This window comes from Heloderma suspectum, chromosome 1 (genome assembly GCF_057233095.1).
Source record: "Heloderma suspectum isolate Gila_16-S chromosome 1, 16-S_ref, whole genome shotgun sequence".
NCBI lineage: Eukaryota > Metazoa > Chordata > Lepidosauria > Squamata > Helodermatidae > Heloderma > Heloderma suspectum.
Window position 1 is genome coordinate 304,043,992 of NC_139458.1, and position 25,566 is coordinate 304,069,557.

General features: G+C 44.5%; 1 protein-coding gene across 1 annotated transcript; it reads left to right on the forward strand.

Annotated features, from left to right (window-relative positions):
• The first annotated feature begins 3,265 nt into the window (after window positions 1-3,265).
• PRSS35 (serine protease 35) lies at window positions 3,266-19,771 on the forward strand. The gene is made up of 2 exons (XM_084831144.1): window positions 3,266-3,510; window positions 16,863-19,771. Exon 2 carries the CDS (start codon window positions 16,876-16,878, stop codon window positions 18,118-18,120), a length of 1,245 nt encoding a protein of 414 aa, XP_084687270.1. The 5' UTR covers window positions 3,266-3,510; window positions 16,863-16,875; the 3' UTR covers window positions 18,121-19,771.
• The last annotated feature ends 5,795 nt before the right edge of the window (window positions 19,772-25,566 follow it).

Sequence of the window (25,566 nt, forward strand, 5' to 3'; positions counted from 1 at the left end):
ACATATGCAGGTAGGTGCCTTTGGTGGCTCCACACCTCCAACAACTAGGGTTCACATTACAATTAAAACAAACAAATCACCATGTGTTGCCTATGTAATTTCCAATGGGAATGAAGCTGTGGCTTAAGTCTGACTAGCAACCACACCCTTTAGCAAGTTCCACATTTTATCCTTTACTTTACATATTGCAAAGCCAAGCATTGAGGAGCAGAAATGCTTTATATTTTATCTTAACTTTGTTGTTTTCACATTCAGTTTTAAAACATTGTTTAACCCAAGGTTGATTTTCATATTCAGTTTTAGTTTCGTTTCAGGCTCATGCACATCTAAGGTAAACCTAGCGAGTCACCTCAAAGCAACAACCAGGAAGACGGTATGGATGAGGCTTCGTCAGGGCATATCCTGGAGATCAGGCATACCTTTGGTGAGCGTATCTAGCTTTCCTCACCATTACTTTCAAAAGGACCCTAAATTAAGCCACCTGAGATGGATGGACCTAATTGACCTGTAGGCAAAGGCAGCAGTTTCAGGAAATGGTTCCCTAGCTTTGCCTTTATCCCAGCAGGTAGAAGTCAGCCCAGTTCAGCCCATTGGGCACTTTTAACTCCTGGTCACATTTGCTGTTCTGGCATGGGTACGTGTGAATTTCAGCATAACCCGGAGACCAAAGTTCTGCATTGTCATTTATATATGTGATAAAACAGAAGAAGTGTCAAGCCACAACATTTTCAATATAAAGAATTTCCAAACCAAATAGGGAGAGAAAGGAAAACGCATTAAGGGAGCAATCCTATGGCCACTAGTCAGAGGCGAGGTGGCCATAGGATACGTCGGTTTCCAGGAACTGACCTCGGAGCCTGCGCTCCAAGGTCAGTTCCCTAAGAACTGACATTCCACCCCTCCCATGCTGCCTTGCTGGCAGCTTGGAATGGCCCCACGTTCTGCGCTTGGAAGAGAAGTGTTCCTGGGCGTGTTCCTGGGAGGGGAAGGTGGAATGCTGGTACGACACATCCTATGTGTTGTCCAGCAGCTGCTTCCCCCGCTCCGCCTCCCTGTGGCTAGACAGCCGAAATCAACTGTCTAGCCACAAATGCAGAGGGCGGCTGAAGTGCAGAGGGGATGATCCCTTCTGCGCTTCTCCTGCCCTGCATTGGATAGGCAGTCACGTCCGAGTTCAGAGACAGCCACCTATCCTGATAGGATTGCGCCCTCCAACAAGCAGTTACATTCTGGAAGTATCTGCTATGTTTTGTTACTGCGGTTGTGGGTTACGGATCATTTTTAGTTAACATTTCTTTACTGGTGATACAAGAATTTGTACTGAGTCGTTCTCTCAAGTCAAACTCAGATATTTCTCTTGAACTTGAGAACCATATGACTCACATAAATGTCTATGATATAACTGGCTGTGTAAATGGAAACAAAGTACCGCAATCACACCATTACAGAATATGGATGCATCTTCCCATGCAGTTTAATTACAGGTATAGACAATATATAGAATGTAACTGTGGTCTTCTATTATTTAAAAAATAATAATACAGTGAATTATAAGGTCTATGTTTCATGACTGAGCAACTAACACTTCAGGAAGCATCTTGCTCAGCTGTTTCTGTGTCACTCATGATAATTCCACATTCATTAAAAAAAAAAAAGTGCTGCATCCAGATTTGTCCTACTTCCACCTTGCTTTAATACAGGGGTACTTTTAGGTGCTCTTTTGACAGCTGAAAGACTGATGTTACTACACTGAAAGGATAAACACTCACCTCCTATAATGCAATGGATTGAGGACATAACGCTTTCAACATTTGAGTGGGTGGTATATAGATGCCATTTGCGAATGGATACTTATATGGATATTTGGTCTGCCTTTGTTGACGTTCATGTATAATTCTTAGAAAACTCCATTTTCATATATATGGATACACACACACACACTTCATATGCATGTATTGAATTAATATATTCAAATCTATATAGCTACTTTTGTTTTTTCTTTTGTTTTGTTGAAAAAAATACAGGGATGAGTGTGTGTGTATTGTAGCCAATGGTGAGGGATGACAGGAATTGCAGTCTAACTAAAGATTTGGAGGGCCACAAGTCACCCACCAGTGCTTTAATAGAATCAAGCGAGGAGGAGTAGGTAACCTTGACATGATTTTTGTGATACATGAACAGATTGGCAGGTGATAAAGCCCTATAGGACTTCACCTAGTTTCTGCAGATCAAATTTCTGTCAAAGGCACATGACTGGGCCAGCTTTTTTTCCTGATTAATTAACAACCCGACTTATCAGTAATGCTGCTATAATTATTGTGCAGTGTGTTTTAAAACTACAAATTCTCTTAAAAGTTTTCCTTAGTGGAGGGGCAAATGTAATTGCCTCAGTTAGATATAGAAAACCTGGGAAAAACAGGACTTGCTGACGTTGGCTGCTTTAGTGAGAAATCTGCAAGGATATAAAAGGTTTTCGAATGGCTGGAACCAGGTACTACAATATATTAAGGAGAAAAGTAGGTATCTCAGATATAGAAAAGGAGTACGTGAGGTTGTGGATTGTGTGGTTGGGTTAAAGAAGAAGAAAGGACAAAGAACGTGGATGTTTAAAGGCTTTATCAGTGCAATCCTATACATGTCTACTCAGAAGTAAGCCCCACTGAGTTCAATGGGACTTACTCCCAGGTAATTGAGTATAGGATTGCAGCCTAAGGGCGCAATCCTATGCGTGTTTGGACAGGAGAAAAAAAAAGCCCTACCACTCCCCGCATTCCCCAGCCAGTCGGAACGCTGGGAGTGGTCGGGCTTTTTCCCCCTGTCTAAACGTGCATAGGATTGCGGGCGGCCTAAGTGAATAACGGGGCGGGCACTATACGCTTCGTGGTTGGGGGGCGCCGTTTGGCGATTAAAAAAAAAACCCTGCCCCGCACAAAATGGCGCCCCCCGCTGCTCAGGCGAAACGCTCGTGAGGCAAACGCCTCCCCGTCGCTAGCCTGGACCGGAGCGGCGACAGCGGGACTCGCCTTGACACTCCCCCCCCCCCCCGGGCCTGTAGGAATGATAGGAATGCGCCTCTTTTTCAGCCACCGCCGCCCCCCCCCCGGGAAATAGCCGCCCTCGGCTACCCCAGCCAGGGGCCGCTCCCACACCGTGTCCCCCAGGCGCTTCCTCCCTCCGGCTTGCCCGTCTTTCTTCCCCCTCCTTTGGCGCGTCCCTTCCCCGCCCACCCGGCGGGGAAAGACCCTACCGGCTCCCCACTCCGCCTGCTGCAGTAGCCTCCGCCAGGGCTCAGGGGCTGCCGCCGCCGCCGCCGCCCTCTGTCTCTGTAAGGCAGAAGCGAGCGTGTGAGACTCTGTGGTGATTTCTGACTCACTGGACATCTGGCTTTCTGCTATCCGCTAAAAAAAATAAAAATAAACGGATTGTTCATACCGGCCCACTTCAGGTCTTAGCTCGTGCAGAGCGCAGTCGTGGCAAGAGGGTTTGCGAGCGCCGGATCAAGTGCGTGAGGTATGGCGACCCGAGACCTTGAGGGGCGCGTTGCTCTTGAGCACCTAAAAACCGAGGGAGCGAAAGTTTCGCTTGAACTAAAGCGGTTTTTGCTTCGGGTGAAGCTCTTGGGGCCGCACCGTTTCTTCTGTGTGTGGCTTGCGTGCACGTCGTCTCCATTGACACGAACGAAATCTGAATTGCGGCCTGGGTGGCAAGCAACACGCATGTTTAAATAAAAGAGTGTGGGGGAGATGCCAAGGTCTGCAGTGGGTCAGAAGTGCAAAAAATAATAAAAAAAGATTGGGCAGCAATTCCATGGACACTTACGTCGGAGTTAGTGCCATGGGGCGACAGAATAAACTTTCCTAGGAGCAAATTGTTAATGTTAAATAGCACCTGGGGAAGTTAACAGAGGTGTTTCAAGACGCACCCGTGCTTGAAATAATGGTAGCTTTAGGAATATGAATGACCACTCCGAACTGGACATAATTCCCTTCTGTTTAGAAGATGCTGAACAGCATTCTAGGAACTGAGAGCATCTTTGTGACTCCTAAGAGGGCAGTGGTGAGGGAGAAAGAGTGAAGCTAATGTTTGCATTTAGACTGCAGAAAAGGTAAGCCTGGGAATGAATATGCAGAGTGTGCTCATAAGTAGCATTGTTTTTGTTTTAATTAATACCTTGGTTTTGTACAGCTGGTACACAAGATAGTTGATTTAAGAGTTTGCTGAGATTCTGTACAGATTTGTCAGTGCAGAGACTTTGCTGCACTCGAACAGCCAGCCTTTAAATTCAGAACCAGCCATGCCTTTCCTTTTTGGAAAACTGACACTAATTTTATCCAGATTGCCTCTTCTAGCACTGACAAGCTGAGTGCTGGAATCACAAGTCTCTTTACTAAGGTTACTTATTTGATTTTCAGCCTCAGAAGCCTTGTTTAAATAAATGAAATGTGCTCAGTAGAAAGAGAACGCAAAGTTGAAAGAGGGGGAGTAAACCCTAAAGAGTGTTTATACTTAAATAAAAATGACAACAGGATTTTGATTGGTCTGTAATAGAGTTAACTTGAAACAATCTGTTCCCTCAAAGCCGTTGGCTGAAGAGAGTTGTGGTTTCTGTAACTTCTGCTTAGTTCAAAAAACACTAAGCAGAATGAAGTATATTAATTGTTTAAGCCAGTTTCCAGCTAGGTAATTTTTTAATATCCTTGTTGCTTAGGTGTTGATACTTGGAGTGTGGTTATGCTGTCCCCAAAGTCGCACACGACCCAAAAAAGGATTCACTGGTGACTTTGTTATATATGTTTCCTACATTTTACTCTTTATAATAGGTAACGCTGATCATCACTATCTACAAATGAGTCAGTGCACTGGGATACTGAAGTATTCAACACCTACACATTTTTTTTTATTCCCAGTGGATCAAGGTAAAATCATTTAAAGGAGAAAGTAACCTATCAAGGGTGTCCCTTAAAGACTTCATAGGTCTTCTTTCATTGCAAAGTGTAATGGGATTAGCGTTGACAGCACTAACCTTAAGAACTCAACCAAGCCATCACCAGTATCAGAGAAAAAACTATTTCTTTGCCAAAAGTAATTCTTTCTCTTGCCGTGGTTTCAAACTTCTTTGGAGACGGCTGGTGAAAATTTGTCTTCCTTTGGGAACCACCTGTCAACTGTATACTGAGTCCAGTAGCAATTCTCCCCGCTTTTCCCTCTGTGTAGTATTCTCCCACACTTGTAAGTGGGACACTGATGACTCACGCACAAAGCTCCTGTGACTCATGGGTGGCTTGTGAGCCTCTGTTTTAGAAACACATCACTATTGTACTTCGAATGTAAGTGTGGGGGAAAAGAGAAATTGAACTGGCCTATGAGATCCTGGAATTTGCCTCCAAAGAACCTTATGGACTTTAAGAACTACAGCTTCAGATAGAGACTGCAATATTTAATGCTCCTCCTTCCACATATGTAATTGAAATTTAATTTAGTTGCAAGCATATACCTTCCAAAACAGCGGCTATCTGATTATGGCTTTCATTCTACTGCTTCTTTCAAATAATTACTTGTGTCTTCATGTACAGGTGACATACAGGTGACTGATTATAATTCTGATGCATTCAACCTAAATTCTTCATGTCAGTTATTTGGTGGCCTTTTGAGAATGACTTGGAATGGGGTGCACCAAAGTTAATTTGCAGAAAGAACATATTGTATATTCTCAGTCCTATGGGAGTTGGCTGGATTAAAGATTTATGTTTGGGGTGTTTTATGGAATTGCCACCAATGGCGTAATCAGGAAGATTGGTTTATAAGAAAGGGTTGGGTTGGGTGGGATTGCAGTAGGTTGTAAACTCTCGAGCATGGGAATGGATGGTTTACACTTCCATAAGAAGAGAGTCTGATATGGTTAGACTGCTGGAATGCCTATAGGGAAAGAGTAGTCTCCAAGTGGTAGATTCAAGGGTGAATCAAGTTTTCTGTACTGGGCTCTTTCTGGACAAGCAAATCCATATCATGTAATGATGAAATTCACCCAGAGCTCTTGGGATAGGGCAGGAGAAAATCTAAAACTATCAGTGGTTTCAAAGAGCCATTGTGGATGTGTCCCTGGAGGAATTATCTGTTCATCAAATCAGAACATCAAGAATACATGATAGTAGTCTCCAAGTTATAGAATGTCTCCCATTGGAAGCCCATTGAGTGCAGGACAGGAAGGCCTGGCGTGCTATGGTCCATGGGGTCACGAAGAGTCGGACACGACTGAACAACAACAACAACAACATACTCTGGAGGACATTTTAAATGCTTTAAGGCTTGCTTTTAGTGGCCAATGATAAGAGGAAGGTAGCTTTTGTTGCTACTGTTTTTAGTTAATTGTATCTTACTTTATTGTAAACCTTATTTCCTTTCTAGGAATTGCCTTGAGCCACTATATTGGCAATGTAAAAATAATAATGGGTGCACAATACAAATCACATTGATAATTAATGTGTAAAATGTATGCAGGATTTCAGAACTGCAAGCTGCAATCATGAAGTCCCAACTAAACATGGTAGCTGTGGCAGCATTGACCCTGTGAGAGACAAGAGCGATCAAGAAGTGTGAACAACTTAAACTAAGGGGGTGAGCTTCAGCTGTGCTCACAGTACTGGTCTTTGGGTTGGGTAAGAATCATGCATGCAACTCAAGGGCTGGATGCAAGGATTTCTCCACCTCCCAGTCTAAGTGGCTCCTTCAGGCACTTGTGGTTGAGGAAATCTGCCCACAGAAGCTTGTTTCTGTGAGTTGATAGTCTTCTGATGCTGGATTATAGAGATTAAAATTTAAAATTAATTCCAGATACATTATTATTGGGAGTCTCATCCTATAGTGATACTATTTTTCTGAAATACAAAAAGTTTTTAAAAGTTTTTATATTGTAAACTGTATTAAAATTCTACAAAAAGGTTAAGTTCTTTAAGTTTACAGTCTAAAAATAAGCAAGGGAGGAAAGGAACAGAAAGGAGCAGGTTCTGTGGAATAAGAACATAGGAAGCTGTCTTTCACTGATTCAGACCACTGGTCCAGCATTGCTGCCAGTGGAGATCCAAGACTTGAACAGGGGACCTTATGCATGCAAAGTGTAGAATCTGCCAGTGAGCTATGGCTACCCACCATATATCAATAATAGAATACTCAAATGTTTGAGTTTTGAGTTACAAAAAATATGCCTTCTAGGAATTGCATAAAATGGAATATTGGCTAAATCTAGATTTTTCTGCCCTCTAGTGGCTGCATCACAAGCATTCTTGCATGGTGTTTAAGATGAAAGGAATGTTAAAATGAGGAAAAGCTACATTCTTTACTTATAATCAACCCAGCCTTCCGGATGGATCAAAAATGGTAAAAATAGATTGAACAGCAAATATAAAAGACACTATTAAATTTATAATTCAATTAAACATCATAAATTAAATACTGGCAGCCTGCTATCCAATCCATCCGAAATCTAGCTTAAACAGAAGTCTTGCAGTGTTTCCAAATGATGCTTAGACCTGATTCTCAAAGGAGAGTACTTGGTAATGGTGAACTACTAAATATTTATTAGCACAGATAGCGTACCAATCTCTAAGTTGGTTCAAATGGACCATTTTTGAGAGGAAATGTGTTCTCCGCCTAGAATTGCGCCTTCACCAGCCATGTGGGTGACCCTGCCTCCTCCTCATCCTGTCCACCTGCCATCTTGGGTGGTGAGAGAAACGAAACACCCACACATGTGGCCTTTAAGGAGCTGCGCATTCCTCTAGAACAGCCTTCTTCAACCTGGTATCCTCCAGATATCATGGACTTCAATTCCCATCAGTCCCAGCAAGCATGGCCAATGGCAAGAAATGCTGGGATTTGTAGTCCAAAGCCTCTGGACGTGGGGAAAGGCTGCTCTAGCCCCGCAAGTGGCTAGGATGCGACACCACCCACAGGAAGTTTTGCAAGAAGATAGGGATCCCAATCTTCTTGCAAGAAGATGAGGCTGGGAGGCTGAGGAGGAAGCCGTTCATAACTTTACTTCTGGGAGATACTGCTGAGCAGGAGGAGGATGCTTGTTGAACCCCTCCCGCCACGTTGAAGTCAAGGGAAGGAGATTCCAGGAGAGCCAGAGGGTGAGCTGGGGCAGAGGTGTGTCTAAGCCTCCCTGCCACGGCTGGAGTAGCACTAGAGCATTACGGTCTCCATCACATCACATGTGCCAAACAGTCAGAGGCTAATTATACGCTACCTTTCTGAGTTTGCTCTAGTAGGATACATGTATTTAACAGACCAACATGCAATACAAGAAGCTGATGTGGTCTTTGTGGCCACGTTAGGGCTGGTTTCAAACAGTTGCAACACTGTGCCTGTTTTACTACAGAAACCATCTTAAGGGAAAAGAAGTTACTAATATCACCGATCAGAAAGGATCTCTCTTATTGGGAAGACATAGGGCCAGTTCAGACACTTAAAATTGTTCTCTGTGTTGCAAATCTGGGTCCTCTTCCAGCAGAATGGAGAAAGTAACATAACATCTAACCTGGTATTCCCCAGGTTCTGTTGCTGCATCTGGGTGGCAGTTTTCATAAGCACGATGACATATTTCAACCACTTTGCTTGAAATTGCTACCATCAAATGACAGTTACAGCCACAGATATGCCAGGTGAGATGTTTACTTCCTCCACATGTCAGAGATGTGCCCACAGGGTTGATTGGGCCAGTCTGCATGCAGCAGTTCCTATGCATCTCAGCTAGCCCATGGAATTGGAGAAAAACAGCTGGAAGGGACTTTGTAGCTTGCAAGAAATGGCTGATACCTCTTCTCATTGAGACATCCTTTTATTTATTTCAGGCCAGTTATGTCCTTTCATAATACAATTTCCACCAAGTCCTCTGGCCTACTTCAGTTTCTGTTGTGTCATAGCCTCCAGCTCTCAGATAATTTTTGTTGCTTTTCTGTGAGGGATCCTTTCCAGCTTCACAACATTTCTTGAAGTGTAGAACACATAAAGAAAATAGTACATAGGAAAGGCTTTGGCAGTGCCAACCACAGTGGAAGAAGTACTTCCCATATCTGTCTTACAATTCCTCCTTTAATAGATCCATATGGAACCAACAATGGTGTTTGGTTTTGCTACTATGCCCAATTTACATTCAAAGTATCTGTGACTTTTAAAAAAAAACCTCTTCCATGTCATTTTCTGCAGTGGTACTTGCTCACAGACAGGGCAAGAGTAGTAAGAGGCTTCCTAGATTCAAACCAGGCATTATTTTAAGTCACATCTTCTCTCTTACCAATAAACAGCAATGGATATCATGAGGGATTTCGGTCTGGGAGCTTGTAGATGAGGCTTTGATGGTACCATCACCCCGCTTCCTTCAGAGAAGTTTGCAGGGGGTCCAGATGTCATAATCTTCTACTTGTGACCCTCCTGTGTTTTCCCACACTTCTTCCATCTTTTTCCTTACCACAGAAAACCCATTAAGGAAAAAAAGTTGGAACAGCTGCACAATACCTTAAGAGCCCTCTGTCTGAAAACATCCTCAGAAGCAGCTTACAATAGAATTGTACTCAGTCTGCAGTCAGCATGGAGAAAGCAGGAGGGTATCTATTCTGAGTTAAGATGGCATCCTCCCTTTGTTCTGCCCTGCCAAACACTCGAGAGGTCCCTCACAGTACTGGAGGAGGAAGGGGGAAAGTGTGCTGAGACTGCTCCCTCCCCCAGACAGCTGGGTGGGCTCCCCCTGCTCCCCGCACAGCTAATTCTTGTGCCATTGCTTCAACAGATGCACCTGCAGAGACCTGCTTTGTTACACACTTGAATAAATGCATGTACATTTCTAAGGAGGGGTGCTATCAACTGTTGTTCTGCTAAATCCTCACAAGCCATTCTGGGATTGCACTGGTGTTCCAGACAGGTAGTCCAGGTGGTTTAAAAATCACAGAATTAAACTGTCATCAAAGCATTAACTGAATCACAGCCATGATCTTTTGTTTTTTTATGTTTCGAACTTGAGTCACATGTTATTGTGCACCTTTTCCTTAGTCTATAATTCTGACTTGACAATGAATTTTTACTGTAATGTGGACTTCAGCCCTTTTTGAACACTGGTATATAATGCCAAAAAGGGAGCTCTCTTTATTGTGACCTACACTTTAATTACAACATCTAGCCCATAGAGCCTAACCAGATGCATGTCCTTAAATGCCTAACTTTGGAGGTATAATTAGAAGAGCTGCCATTTCCACACATGTCTGAGGTTTCCATACCACTGAATTTGGGAGAGAGGAGCAAGCTCTGCTCTCCCAAGAGTAGCACCTAGTGCTTTTGTAAATATTTCAAAGCACTACACACAGCTTGTGAGAAGCCATTTTTTCCAGTTTACTAATATTCAGGAGGCCTGGGCTCAGTTCCTGGGTCAATGTGTAGATTTGCCATAGGATGCTGAGAAAGTTACTTAACTTCTGGATAAACCCCCTTTGGATGCAAATAGCTACTAACTGGATTGCTTGTGCTAACGAGTGCCTTCAAGTGCCAGGGAATGTTTACCAAAAATATTTTTCTTTTATGCCACAAATTTCTAGTGCTGCTGTCCATGTTGGCCTTAAAAAAGTGTGCGGGCTATCAATTTTTTGTGGCCTCATTTTCAGGGTTGTTCTAGTCAAAATTTACATTAAAAATAAATATTTATATAAGCTGCTCAGAGCCTCCAGGATGGCTCCAGGATATAAATCTACTATAACAAATTAAATTATGTGGTTTGGCTGTGCAGCTACAACCAATGGGAAAATATGAAGTCTCCATTTAAGTTGACAGCTTGAGGCAGAACCAGTAGTACATATTAATACCAAGGCCTGTAGAATATGCTCTAGGGCCCAGTTCTTATTTCACAAATTAATGGCTCTCTTGCCATACTAATCTCCTACTGTACTGACATACTTTATTGCAAAGCTGCCCGTGTTCCATTTATGTGTGTGACGTATCTAGCCCAGGGATGGGCAACTTGTGTCTCTCCAGATGTTTTAGCCTACACCTTCCATCAGCCCTAGCCAGCATAGCCAATAGTGAGGCATGATGGGAATTGTAGGCCAAAACATCTGGAGGGCCACAAGTTGTCCACCCCAACTGGTCCATAAAGAAGCACTTTAAAACAGACTTAATTATGAACAAAGGTTTGTGTGTGAAGAACAGGGTTTTGGTGGTACGCAAGGAGACATTAGCCCCCCCCCCCCGTCTTATTCTGCTTAAGGGAATGCCAGGTCCTGTATGGACTTCACTAATCCACCTAGATCACCATCAGATGGGGTCCTGTGTTCAAATTTCTTAGGTTTGGAAGGTAATTATAAGACCTTTGCAGTGTCAGATCACTCCTGATCTTCCTAAGGAAATACACCTTTTTGGTAGCTTTTAGGAGGCGGTCATTTCTTTTTTCTATTCTGTAAAGCCTTTGAAAAGGTACTAACCCCACCACCACTACACGCACGCACGCACGCACGCAATCCAACATTGCTTTGATTTTTTAAGGAAGTTATGCAAATAAGTAGCAACAGTATCCTTCAAAGCCTACCCTCCCTAAAAAGGACAAAGAAAGTTTGGGACTCCTAGCTAAAGCACCCACAAGTAGAAAGAGGAATGGAGAAAAGAAGATATAGATATGGATCTGCAAACAACATTTCATCTTGTTAGCCCTGAGGTGGAAACACGATACAGAGTTTTGTGCATCTGCATAGTTTTGACCTGTCATCTTCAGGCAACATGCAGCGTATTATGTGTGTGTGTTTTTTAAAGAAAACTAGGGATGGCGGAGAATTCCGCCACGCACTCCAGTGAGGCCGGGTTCTTTAGAATCCCCCCGGAGTCCGTGGTGGAACGGAACACTTACCTCCGCCTCCCCGCGGAATCCTCTTCAGCCAGATCCTCCGGCTCTGGATTGCCAGCAGTACGGCCACCATGCCGTATCGCTGGCTGAAGGGGACTGACTGCGGACGCAGATGGCATCCAGGACTCCATTTGTGGCCGTAAAGGTCTTAGTTTGAGGTAAATGCAGCCATGAATGGCTGCATTTAGCTGAAACTAAGACCTTTACGGTCGCAAGTGGCATCCCGGATGCCATTTGTGTCCTTGCTTTTCATTCACGCGTAGCGAATATTTTCATAGCCTATCACTTAAAACAGGGACACAAATGGTGTCCTGGATGCTATTTGTGGCCCTGTTTTTTATGCGATAGGCTACGCAAATATTTGCTACGGCTACATTTACCTCAAACTAAGACCTTTATGGCCGCAAATGGCGTCCTGGACGCCACTTGTGTCTGCAGTCAGTCCCCTTCAGCCAGTGATACAGCATGGCGGCTGTATCGCTGGTGCTTCGGACTCATCTGGCGGCTCCACGGAATCGCCACGGAGTGGAGCCGGCCGAAGAGGATTCCGGGGGGGGGAGGAACGGATCACACCCCCCCCCCCGTGGGTGGATTCCCCATGAATCGACAGGTAGGGAATCTGCCCATCCTAAAGAAAACAATAAGGAACTATTACATGGGATTTCGAATCAAATAGTTCCCTCATCCTTTTAAAATAAGCTTTTATTTATTTATTTAATTTATTAATTGCCCATCTGGCTGGTCACCCAGCCACTCTGGGTGATGTACAACATATAATAAAACAGTTTAAAACAATAAAATTCTACAATAAAAACATTTTCTAAAATACCCTAACCCACCCCAAATGCCTGCCTGAACAACCACATTTTTAATGCACAACAGAAGCTCATTAAAGAGGGGGCATGGCAGAGTTCCCTAGGGAGGGAGTTCCACAGAGTGGGGGCCACCACAGAAAAGGCCCTCTCCCTCGTCCCCAACAGTCTAGCTGTCCTGGCTGATCTTGTTAAGCAGCCTGTCTGGTGTTGCTGGAGCTGCTCCTTAAGATAGGCTGGGCCGGAACCATATAGGGTTTTAAAGGTCAAAACCAACACCTTGAATTTGGCCCAGAAAACAACTGGTAACCAGTGCAACTCCTTCAGCACTGGAGTGATGTGATCTTGCCGGCGGCTGCCTTTAATCAGGCGAGCCGCCGTGTTCTGTACCAGCTGCAGCTTCCGAACTGTCTTCAAGGGTAACCCCACGTAGAGCGCATTACAGTAGTCTAAACGAGAGGAGACCAGGGCATGTACTACCGATGGGAGCAGATGGTCGGGAAGGAAGCAGCCGCCGTATCAGATGGAGTTGAAACAGCGCTGTCCGGCTCAAAGCTGACACCAGAGCCTCCATGGACAGCTGGGAGTCCAAAATGACCCCCAGGCTGCGGACCTGGTCTTTCAAGCATAGCCGTACCCCATTCAACACCAGGTCAACATCCCCCAGCCTCCTCTTGTCTCCCACCAAAAGTACCTCGGTCTTGTCAGGGTTCAGCTTCAGCTTATTCCTCCCCATCCAGCCACTCACTGTCTCCAGACATTTGGACAGGGATTCTACAGCCAACCTTGGTGAAAATTTGAATGAGAGGTAGAGCTGCATGTCATCCGCATACTGATGACACCGTGCCCTAAACCTCCTGATGATAGCCCCCAGCAACTTCACATAGATGTTAAATAGCAACGGGGAGAGGATGGAACCTTGGGGCCCCCCACAAGTGAGTGGCCACGGGTCCAAAACCTCCTCTCCCAGTGATACCCTCTGGTACCTGCCAGGGAGGAAGGACTGGAACTACCGCAATACGGTGTCTCCAATGCCCAACCCCTGCAGGCGGTCCAGGAGGATACCGTGGTCAACGGTATCAAAAGCCGCTAAGAGGTCGAGGAGAACAAGGAAGGAGCATTCACCCCTGTCCAGAGCCCTCCTCATATCATCCACCAAGGCGACCAAGGCCGTTTCTGTCCCATGCCCAAGCCTGAAGCCCGACTGAAATGGATCTAGATAATCGGCTTCTTCCAAGTGTGCCTTCAACTGCATCGCCACCACCTGCTCAATCACCTTGCCCCAAAATGGCAGATTTGAGACTGGGCAAAAGTTGTTCAGAACTTGTGGATCAAAGGAGGACTTCTTTAAGAGCGGTCTTATCACTGCCTCCTTGAGGGCTGATGGCATCACTCCCTCCTCAAGGGAGACATTCACCACCGCCCTGATCCCCTCACCCAGTCTCTCTCTGCAGCCCATAATGAGCCAAGATGGGCAAGGATCAAGTAAGCAGGTGGTCGGCCTTACAGATGAAAGCACCTTGTCCACTTCATCAGAAGGAAGAAGCTGGAACCGATCCCACAAAACCAGTTTGCCACAGGCCGCCTCTCGCTCACTAACTGTATCCACAGCGTGCGGAGTAACACTCCTAATCCGATACATTTTATCTGCAAAGTGCCTTGCCAAGGCCTCACAGGAGGCCTTAGAATGCTCCAGCGGTTCTGGAGCCACAGGACTGACCAGGCTCCGGACTACTTGGAACAGCCTCCTGGGACAGCACTCTGCAGAGGCGATAGAGGCAGCATCATATTCCTTTTTTGCTGTCTTCATCGCCACGTGATAGGCAGCTCTAGCCCGTGTCTGATCGTCTTTGGAGCAAGACTTCCGCCACCGGCACTCTAGCCATCTCACCTCCTGTTTCAGAGTTCGTAACTGCGGATTGAACCATGGTGCAGTCTGAGCCCTGTTCAGGGGGAGAGGGCATTTTGGAGCCACCCAATCTAATGCCCCAGTGATTGCGGCATTCCAGCCACTCACCAGGGTCTCAACCGAGTGGCCGTTGGTGTGCTCCAGAGAATCCCCAAGCGCGTTCAGGAATCCATTCGGATCCATTAGACACCTGGGGCGGACCATTTTAATGGGTCCTCCACCCCTGTGGAGGGGTTGTGGAACCGAGAAGTCTAACATCACCAGATAGTGATCTGACCATGACAAGGGGGTGGTGGATATACTCCCGACTTCCAGATCACTCCCCACTTCTCCAGAAACAAACACAAGGTCTAGTGCATGACCGGCTACATGGGTGGGCCCAGTTGGAATATGGTGCAGCTCCCAGGAAGCCATGGTCTCCGCGAAGTCCGGAGGTGCTCCTGTGAGGATGGCCTCCGAATGTACATTGAAGTCCCCCAACACCAATAAGTTAGGGGACTGCACCTGCACATCAGAGACTACCTCAAGAACCTCACCCAGGGAGTCAGTCGTGCAGCAGGGTGGACGGTACGTGAGCAGAATCCCCAGACTGCCCTTCTGGCCCAACCTCCAGTACATGCACTCGGCAACCTTGGTCTCCTGGAGAGGGGGTCTGGTGAAGACCAAGGACTCTCGGCAGATAACAGCCACTCCCCCTCCCCGATCCCCAGCTGCTGTGCATACGAAAATCCAGCTGGACACATGGCTGCAAGAGTTGGAGCAGCAGCCTCGGCCAGCCAGGTCTCCGTAATACATGCCAGGTCTGCACCCTCATCCAGAATCATGTCATGGATGAGGGAGGTTTTCTGGGTAACAGACCTGGCATTGCAGAGCAGAGCAGAGCAGAGCAGCAAACGAAGGCCAGAAGATGGAGTCACGCCTCCCCCAGCCATCCTTTGGCTCTGGACAGGCCTGGAGTAGGGGACAGATACTACACATCTTTCCCTTGTTCCCCTTACCTGGCATGGCCTTCCACTAGCGCTCCGCCAGTGCCTGCCGCCCAGCCTCGGCATGTTCTGGCCCCCAACACTCCCCCCACTGCCTCCATCAGGTGGACACATGCCCCCTCACTCCTGCCTGTCAGGCAGGCTACCCACCCCTAAAAACACAACAGAATCCCCCAGAAATTACAAAAAAACACTAAAAATTCCCCTTAAAAATAATGCCAGGCAGAAGTCCGCGGGGAAGGTCTGGTGGTGGTGGCGGTGGTGGCGGCGGCGGCAGCAGCAGCAGCAGCAGGCTCAGCAGCAGCAGGCACGCCTCTTCCCCGGTGGTGGTGGTGGCTTCTCCTGCAGGCCCTGGCTCCTATCGCTTTTAAAAGGCATAAGTAGGGATCTCTGAGAAATCCACAATGGAACCAAATGTGTTTGGATTTTTATGAATCTGGCCCGTAGATTCTGCAGTGGACCAGCTTTTCCCCCGTACAGCGGATTCCAGAGACTTGTGGACCATTTTTCTAACCTCCAGAAATTTTGCACAATTTTTGTTGTAGAAAAATACGCAAAAATAAAAAAAACAGCCAAAAATATGCATTTCCACCATAGGCTAAAGTGTGAAAATGCACATTTTGTGGAGATTTGTGCATTTTGTGGGAATTTGCGCACTACTGCAAGTGCAAATATGCGCAAATTCAGAAACGGAAAAAAATCCAATTCTGTTGATGGGTGGACGATGGAATGAAAGGTACCTGACAACCTGAGAAACAGACGAATTGGATTTTACACAATCCGTACATCCCTAGGCACCAGTTACGAGGTTTCTCCCCCCCAAAAATACTGTATTGTTTCTTAAATACACTAGTGTACTCCATTGCATAAAGGTATCAGTGGATTTGGAATACAGCATTATTCCGACTAATCCTAGACTTATCATAGTTCCAAAGTCTAGGCCACCATGTAGTTAAAAGAAGAGCAAACAGAAAGAAAAATATTTTCATGAATCTCTCTGGCTTTTCATAGCCAAATGAACGATATGCTTAAATATTTATGTAATTAAATGCAGAATAAAATTGCAAAGATCTAAAAATAGAGAAAGTTATTGATGGTTGCATGAGTACCTTATTCTGTACCGTTTATTGTCTTTATAGGAGTACTGCTGCTATTTTAATGTCTTTTCCATGATACAGAAATAGTGCAGTACTTATGTCATACTTTAAATGGAAACTTCTGTGAAATTTACAGTTTTTAAATAAACACGTCTTGTGGTGTTGTTGTTTTTAAAACAGAAAACAAAGAGACATGATGGGTCGTGTTCTACTATTACTACTATTTTCCACTCCTTCCTTGAGCCTCATTGAAGGAATAGATGTCGAACAAGATTTCAGCTGGCAGTTAAAAAAGGTGCCATGGATTGTGAAGGAAAAGACTTTCCCTCTTGATGCTCCTAAATTTGAAGCAAATGCCAAGTTAGAGTTGAGTGGAGTATGTGGAATTGAATGCCAAAGAACACTTCCAGTGCCACGCTTGTCTGACCTGAAGGAACTGCTCTCCTATGAGACGGTCTTTGAAAATGGCACCAGGACCCTGACTGAAGTGAAGGTCCTGGGGCTTGACCTAGTCGCAAATGCCACCACCAAGGTGCTGTCGCGGAGGAAGAGACAGGTCTATGGCATGGACAGCCGATTCAGCATCTCAGACATGCGATTTCTGACCAAGTACCCTTTTAACACAGCTGTAAAGATCTCCACGGGCTGCAGCGGCATCCTGATTTCCCCAAAGCACGTACTCACTGCTGCTCACTGTGTGCATGACGGTAATGATTACATCAAAGGCAGCAAGAAGCTGAGAGTGGGGTTGCTGAGGATGAAAAGCAAAGGCAATGGCAAGAGGCGCAGGGGTGCCCGGAGGAATAAGAGGGAGGTGTTGGAAGTCGAGAATCACCATGCTGATGCTGAAGAGCTGAAGCAGGGATCCAGCAGCAGCAGAACTGACAGAAAGCAAAAGGCACCTGGGCTGAATGAGAGGAAATCTGAGCGTAAGCCCTCTTTTCAGTGGACCAGAGTTAAAAGTACTCAGATCCCCAAAGGCTGGTTGAGAGGCGTAACTGGAGATGTTGCAGTGGATTATGACTATGCAGTTCTGGAACTCAAGCGTCCCCACAAGAAGAAATACATGGAGCTGGGCATAAGCCCAGCTAGTAAAATGATGCCTGGAAGCATGATCCATTTTTCTGGATATGACGCTGACCGATCTGGCCAACTAGTCTATCGGTTTTGCAGCATATCTGACGAATCCAGTGATCTCTTCTACCAGTATTGTGATGCTGAGCCTGGCTCCACCGGATCAGGAATCTATCTCCGCCTTAAAGAGCCAAACAAGAAAAAATGGAAGCGCAAAATTATTGCTATTTATTCCGGTCATCAGTGGGTGGACGTCAATGGAGAACAGCAGGATTACAATGTTGCAGTTCGAATTACTCCCCTCAAATATGCCCAGATTTGCCTCTGGATACATGGGAACAATGAGAACTGTGCACAGGGCTGATGGCAGCTAACACAAGATCACCTGGTATCTAACAGTGCTATATAGTGAAGACCTGCAATAATAAATGCTGAATGTACATTGACTTGGGTCTGATTTTATTTGAACTTGAAACCAGCAATTGTCTTTTGATATATTGAGAAATGGAAAACATGTACAAAGCATTTACCTTGATTTTTTTTAACTGGGTTGTTTAAATTGACCATAGACATGAGGTGCACTTAAAATCCCCAATTGTATTACTGTATTTATTGTTCTCACATTGTGATAAATTTGAGTCGTTCATATTATAGACAACAAAAAATAATGGCTCCTTCTCTTTGCTTACATTTTTAAAGAGAAGCATCTTCTCTTGTAACTGGTACTATTAAAGTATGTGATTGTTTTGTTTTCAGCTTATTTACTTGTCTCAGGGTTCTGCTCCAGTATTATGCAGGTTGCATGTTCACTATTGTACAGTATCTGCAGGACTATCCGAATTGTGAAATACTGGGTTAAGACAAGAAACAAAAGTCTCCCATAATGCTTACTGTAGTCAATACCTCTTCACACTGAGTTGCATCTGCCAAGTTAGCTTAGCTTAGATCGTATGTAAAGCCCACAAATTCCATTTTCTTGAATTCTAAAATTCATTAAAAAGTGGATTTTAATGAATGTAGCGTGTCGTTTATTTGGGAAAAAAGAAGGAACCATATGAGTATAATTTAATGCCTGTAAATCTAGTTTTAGAAGATATGCAAACCTGGGGAGTGTGTATTTGCTTTAACCAATCACTATCTTGAACAAATCACTGCCTTTTTGTTTTTGCAAGTGATGTTACTTTTGTCAAAAGACAACAGTGACAAGTACCAATTCAAGTTTTAAAAAAGGATACAGAGCTAAACATACCAAAGATCCATTGGGTTGTTGTCTTAATTGTTCTGCCTTCAGAGCTAGGAGACCATAGTAGCCCCAGAGGCCACATACACTGTTGATGGTGAGGGCAGCTCAATGGAGAGGAGGACAGTTCTTTTCCTTCAAAGGAAACATATATAGCTGGCCCACCTATGGACGTAAGGGCTTTCCCATTCATTAGAGCCTTCCCCAACCTGGTGCCCTCCAGATATTGTAACTTCAACTCCCATCAGCCCCAGCCAGTATAGCCAGTGGTCAGGAATCCTGGAAGTTGTAGTTCAAAACAACTGAAAGGCATCAGGTTAGGGAAGAAGCCTTACAATAAGGGGGACAAATCACTAGGATAGGATGATGGTGTTGTACTAGGATTTACCAATCAATAGACTATCTTCCCTCAGATAGATTTAGGGAACAGGTAGTTGTGGTGACAATCCACAGATCTCAGCATCAAAAATTACCAAAGCAGATAATGCTTCGCTAAGTCATATTTCAATGTCTACAGAATATGTAGGTTAACTTTTATGTAAATATATTACATGTCTTATTATGTAGCAATAAAGTTACTGAGTTCAGTTTTTGAACCTCAACTTTTACTAGAAAAGCATTTATTGAGTATTGAAAATTTACACATTTCAATAGCTTTAAAAAAATTATATCAGCTAAGCTTCCTGCTTCAAATGTATTCATATATGTGAAAACCATTTATGATAACCAAGATTGTCAGGATGCTGTTTAAGATGTAACATTAAGATACATATTCAAAGCCATATATGCTTGGTTTTTATTAGTATTTCAGTAATTCAGTTTTTAACTTGCATCGATAATCTTTTTCATTTTAGCAGTATCAAAGAAACAAAGGTGTGTGTGTGTGTGTGTGTGTGTGTGTGTGTGTGTGTGTATGGATTGCTAAATCTTTAAAAGCACCTCTATCATGTGTGAAATAGGCATTTTTTTAAACTCAGTTTTTGTGTATGATTGTTCGAAGGCATTCAATTGGCACTGACAGGCAAATACACTATTTTTGCTGTTATTGAAACATGCATTTGAAAGAATCCCAAACAAAATTAAAATCTTTAATGGACGGTCACATTATACAGAAACGTTCTAATTTTAAATGTGTTTTTCTAAGCATTAACCCACATTATGAAAGAAGTTAAGTACACAGATACAAGTAGCTGAAGACGATTGTGCATCTTGCAGCTGAAGAGCAATTGCAGGCACTCTTGGAGGATACTGATGATCTGGAGCCATTCTAGTCTGGGTTTCAATCTGGTTACAGGACTGAATCAGCCATGGTCACCCTGATGGATGACCTTTATTGGGAGAGGGACAGGGGGAGTGCAACCCTGTTACTTCTGCTCGACCTCTCATTGGCTTTTGGTACCATTGACCATGGTATCCTCCTGGATTGACTCTGAGGGATGGGTATCAGAGGCACTATGTTACAGTGGTTCCGCTCCTGTCTATGGGGCCGATTTCAGAAAGTAACATTGGGTGACTATTTCTCGACCCCTTGGCAATTGAGCTATGGGGTGCCGCAGGGTACCATCTTGTCATCTATAAGAAGCCGTTGGGAGCGGTCATTAAGGGATTTGTGGCCAAGTGCCATCAGTATGCTGATGACACACAGCTCTATCTCCCTGTGACATCCGAATCAAGAGAGGCTGTGCAAGTACTGGACCTGTGCCTGAACTCAGTAATGGGCTAGATGAGGGCCAATAAACTGAAGGTGAATCCTGGCAAGATGAAAGCCCTGTGGGTGAGAGGTTCCTGGGCCCAGGAGATAGGCTCATTGCCAGTTCTGGATGGGGGTACACTCCCTCTGAAAGATCAGGCCCGTAGCCTGCGGGTACTGCTAGATCCATCACTGTTGCTGGAAGCCCAAGTGGCCACAGTGGCTCAGTGCGCCTTTTATCAGCTTTGGCTGGTTCGCCAGCTACGGCCTCTGCTGGACAGGGACAGCTTGGCCATGGTGGTACAGGCATTAGTAACCAAGACTGGATTACTGCAATGCGCTCTATGTGCGGCTGCCCTTGAGGCTGGTCCGGAAGCTAGAGCTAGTGCAGAATGCTGCAGATGGGCTGTTGTTGGGAGCTGCCCCTTTTCAGCAAGTAACTCCTTTGCTGAGGGAACTGCACTGGCTGCCTATTTGCTACCAGGCCAGGTTTAAGGTATTACTATCAGGGTACAAAGCCCTAAACAACTTGGGACCAGGATACCCAAGACAGCGCTTTCTTCTTTACCAATCTGCCTGGTCACTGAGGTCATCAGAGGGATGTCCCTGGTGGTTCCACGTGGACCCATGGCCCGGCTGGAGTCCACCAGGAAAAGAGCCTTCAGTGTGGTGGCCCCCCTTCCCTGCCTTTGGAAGTTCAGACAGGCGCCAACATGTTGCTTTCAGTGCCTTCTGAAGACATTGTTATTTCAAGAGACCTTCCTTGAGTGACCCGCCGCAGCTTACTAAGTTCAGAATCTGTTTGTTTTAAAATGTTTTACTTGTTTTAATATGGTGTTTTATTCTTTTATCTTGTTGTTCACCTCTCCGAAATCTTAAAATACTGTAAATCAATCAATCAGTCAATCTTACTGTTCTCAAAATTGGGACCTCAGTAAGAAAAGTGGAAAATATATTAAAAGGCACAACAGTTCAGAGGCAGGAGTATTTATTTTATCATGTCTAATAAACCATTACTTCAACACTAAAATAATGTAAAACAACCTGTGCTCAGCATATCACTTCATCATAATTTCCTTACACTGAAGGCCTAAAGCAGGGGTGAGGAGCGTGTGGCACTCAAGATACTGTTGGAGTCCAACAACATCTGGAGGACCACAGGATCCCTGCCCCGGACTAAAATATTCCCGAACAAGCTGACCACATTGTTTAATGACGTTAAATAACCCACCGTTGTTACATGATATGATCCATTTTACATTAACTAACTTCATTGCTTTAAAGTTGTTATACCTATACAGCTTGAGATATATGTGCTAAAATAAAAAGTTGTTTTTGAATGCCCTCTTTATAGTGAGATCTTACATTTTATGCTTGGTATAAATCGGGTGGGCAGTGTGTAACCCTCCAGCTGTTTTGGCTTACAACTCCCATCAGCCACAGCCAATATAGCCAATGGCAAGGGATGATGGGAGTTATAGGCAAGAACAGCTGGAGCACCACACATTGCCCACCCCTGGTGTAAATGAAACATCTTCATAAATCCATGTTCAAGCTAAAATAAGGAGTATCTGGAAGTTCCGTAGTTTAGACTTCATATAAAAAGGAGTAAGTGCTGCTTCATATGTTAATAGAGCAGAACTCACACTTCTGCTCTAAACACCCTGAGCAAAGAATTGCACCTCTTGCCTGCAGTGAGAGCCATGAACTACAAGCGAGTTGTGGGGTTTGGGGATCTTTGCACTGGCGAGATTCACAGTTCCATGCCTTGCATTACAGGAGAAACAGGGAAAGCAGAGGTGCAAACTAGGTTGGAAGGGTGTGGTGGCCGGCAACATTGATTGGTGAAGATTGACCTTGAATGTTTACAGGCAGCTGGTGGGAATGTATGCCATTGACATTGAAGCCAAGAGATGGCCAGAGTTTGTTTTGAGCTGACAAGCAGATACTGCCAAGTGGAGGAGACTGATTGCACAAGCACGAGTTGATCTCCACTAAAGTAAGAGTAAACCCTATACCCACTAGAGAGTGGGAAGGAACACAATAAAAAATGAAATCCTCCATCTACAAAGTTGAACTATGGTCACTTCAGACATTTCACAAATATAATTGAATTTCACACCAAGGTAGTCATTCTAACAAGGTCAGTGGAGTGTCAATTATTATTGCCCCTGCTTAAATCAACAAGCCTCCCATTTGATTAAACGCTCTAACTCAGCGTTCCCCAACCTGGGGCTTGGCTATGTTGGCTGGGAATTGTGTGAGGACTGCAACTCCCACATCTGGAGAGCGCCCATTTAGGGAAGGCTGCTCTAATTTGATCAAACATAAGGCTGAGCTGAAAGTTTTCCATCTCTTTGGCCTTGGGCATAGGCTGAATTTTCATGAAAGCCCCCTTTGCTCAACTTTTTCATGACTTTGCAATCACTACATGGTCCTGGTTACAACTACTAACCCCCTGCCCCTGGGCGTCTTATGCACAAGATGGCAGAGTGAGAGCAGGAAGCATTACTCTAATTTAGATTCAGATGTTTACCACTTAACCAAACCTCATAGACTACATAGTGTTGTCATGAAGCCAACTCGGAGTGAGGGCAATGTTTTCTCAAAAGGTAGGTAATAGGATTGGGGAGCTGTATTGGCATCTCCAATATGTGTTTGTTTGGCCCATTCTGAAAAATTCCCAAAGGGAATTCACAGCTTGTAAGCAAGGCATTGAAGATATGTGTGGTGTTTTGGCTCAGTAATATTCAAATATAGCCTCACATGAAGGTGCTTCTGCTGAATCGGACTATTGGTATTGTCTTGACTTACTCTGGCTCTTGAGGTCTCTGGCAGAAGTTTTTTTCCAGCCCTGATCCTGGACATCTCTTAAAACTGGAGATACTAAGAGTTTATTCTGGGACCATAGCTCAGTGACAGAGCACATGCTTTCCATACAGACAGTCCGAGGTTAAATCCTGGCATCTCCAGTTCAAAGGATCAAATGGCAGGTGATGTGAAAGACCTCTGCCCGAGACCGTAGAGGACTGCTGCCAGCTACAGCAGATAATACTGAGCAAGATGGGCTAATAGTCTAACTTATAGTTTCTTCCCGGTTAAAATCCACTAAAAGCCTGCACAAGGTTTCTGAGCGAATCATCACCATTAATAGTTGGCTCTGTATCTAAAATAAAGGGTTGCAGAGCTGTTGCATTCTTGGAACATATTTCATTACTTATCCTCTCCATTATATTGACCTTCTTTGTTGTTGCTCTGGGCCTCTATTTACCCTGTAGTCAGGTATGTATTCAAAGTACTGATCTATCTCCCACTTTTATCATTGCTTAGTATAAAGATACCTTTCCAGCATAGTCTTCTGCAAAAGGCAAGTTCACATTTTAAATATTCAACCGCAACAACTTGTCACAACATAACAAACTGTATACCAGGATTAAAGGCTGAGTGACACAAACCTTTATCATGTACACTGGCTGAAAACTGTCATTCCGTGATGATCTGAGACAACGCAGAAGGGTAGCTGAATCCTGTGCTGAGCTATTCAGATTTCCTACAAATGTTTTCTCCAAATGCTGGAGTAAGTTCTGGTAAAATGCAGGCTGGAAAATGCAAGCTTGCCACTAAGTTAACACAGTTCTGTCAACTCTCATCAGCCTGGGCCTACAGCTAGTGTGCTGCTCTCTGCTGCTGGAGATCAGATCTTGCTTCAGCCATTGGGGACTACCTACATATGACATTAAGGGAGCAAGCCTATGCATGTTTAGACAGAAAAAACATCCTACAACTCCCAGCGTTCCCCAGCCAGCCATGCTGGCTGGGGAATGCTGGGAGTTGGAGGATGTTTTTTTCTGTCTAAACATGCATAGGCTTGCCTCCTAAATGTGTGTAAGCATGTGTGCACAACTCATTGTTTGGGCTGGTTTGGAAGGAAGTTGGGGGCTTGTTCCAACACCCCACTATTTTTCTGCAATAGTACAGGGGTCTTGCCCTCTCCACAGCTATGTACAGTTGATGTCACATGTAGACATACTACTTACGTCTTATTATAGGAAGTGATAATCCTTAGTGTTTGTATAATGTTCTTGGAGAATTCAAATTCTTCAGAGACGTTATCCTAATAAACCACAACACAGTCCTGCTAGATTATTATTATTCTATATCACAATGGGGAGGTTGAGAGGTAACAGCTTTCCTAAAGCCACCCAATGAGATAATGACAGAGAACCAATTTACACTGGGAACAAATTTGTCTTGGTTCATAGCTTAAGCCTCTTACCCACTATTCCAGCGCTAACTGAAACATGAAGAATTGGTTTACCCTTCAAGATTTAATGTTTTTGGAGGGGGGAGTGTTTGGGGTGGGTCTACAGTAACGGTAATCAGAATACATCCGGAAAGACATGTAATTTACACAATCAGGCAAACCACATTAATTCACAAAATCTTAGAAGCTACAGAAACAATGCCCTTTAAATTATTTATGCTTGAACTAAATCAGATTTGATTTCAGTCCATCACACAGCAAACATGGCACTTTGATACACAGATGTTACATGCTGCTACTGAAAGCAACTGCATTAGTTCACCCCAGATGATACGGAGCCACAGTGTCAGTGCTTGGGATATATTCTGTTTCATGTGTGGCAGAATGGGGCATAGGGTCAGCCCACGCACCCTGATTCTTGTTGTTGTTGTTCAGTCATTAACTCGTGTCCATCTCTTCATGACCCCATGGACCATAGCACACCAGGCCTTCCTGTCCCCTGCTCCTTCCCGGAGTGTGCTCAAGTTCATATTCATTGCATCGGCAATGCTATCTAGCCATCTCATCTTCTGCTGTCCCCTTCTCCTTTTGCCTTCAATCTTTCCCAGCATCAGGG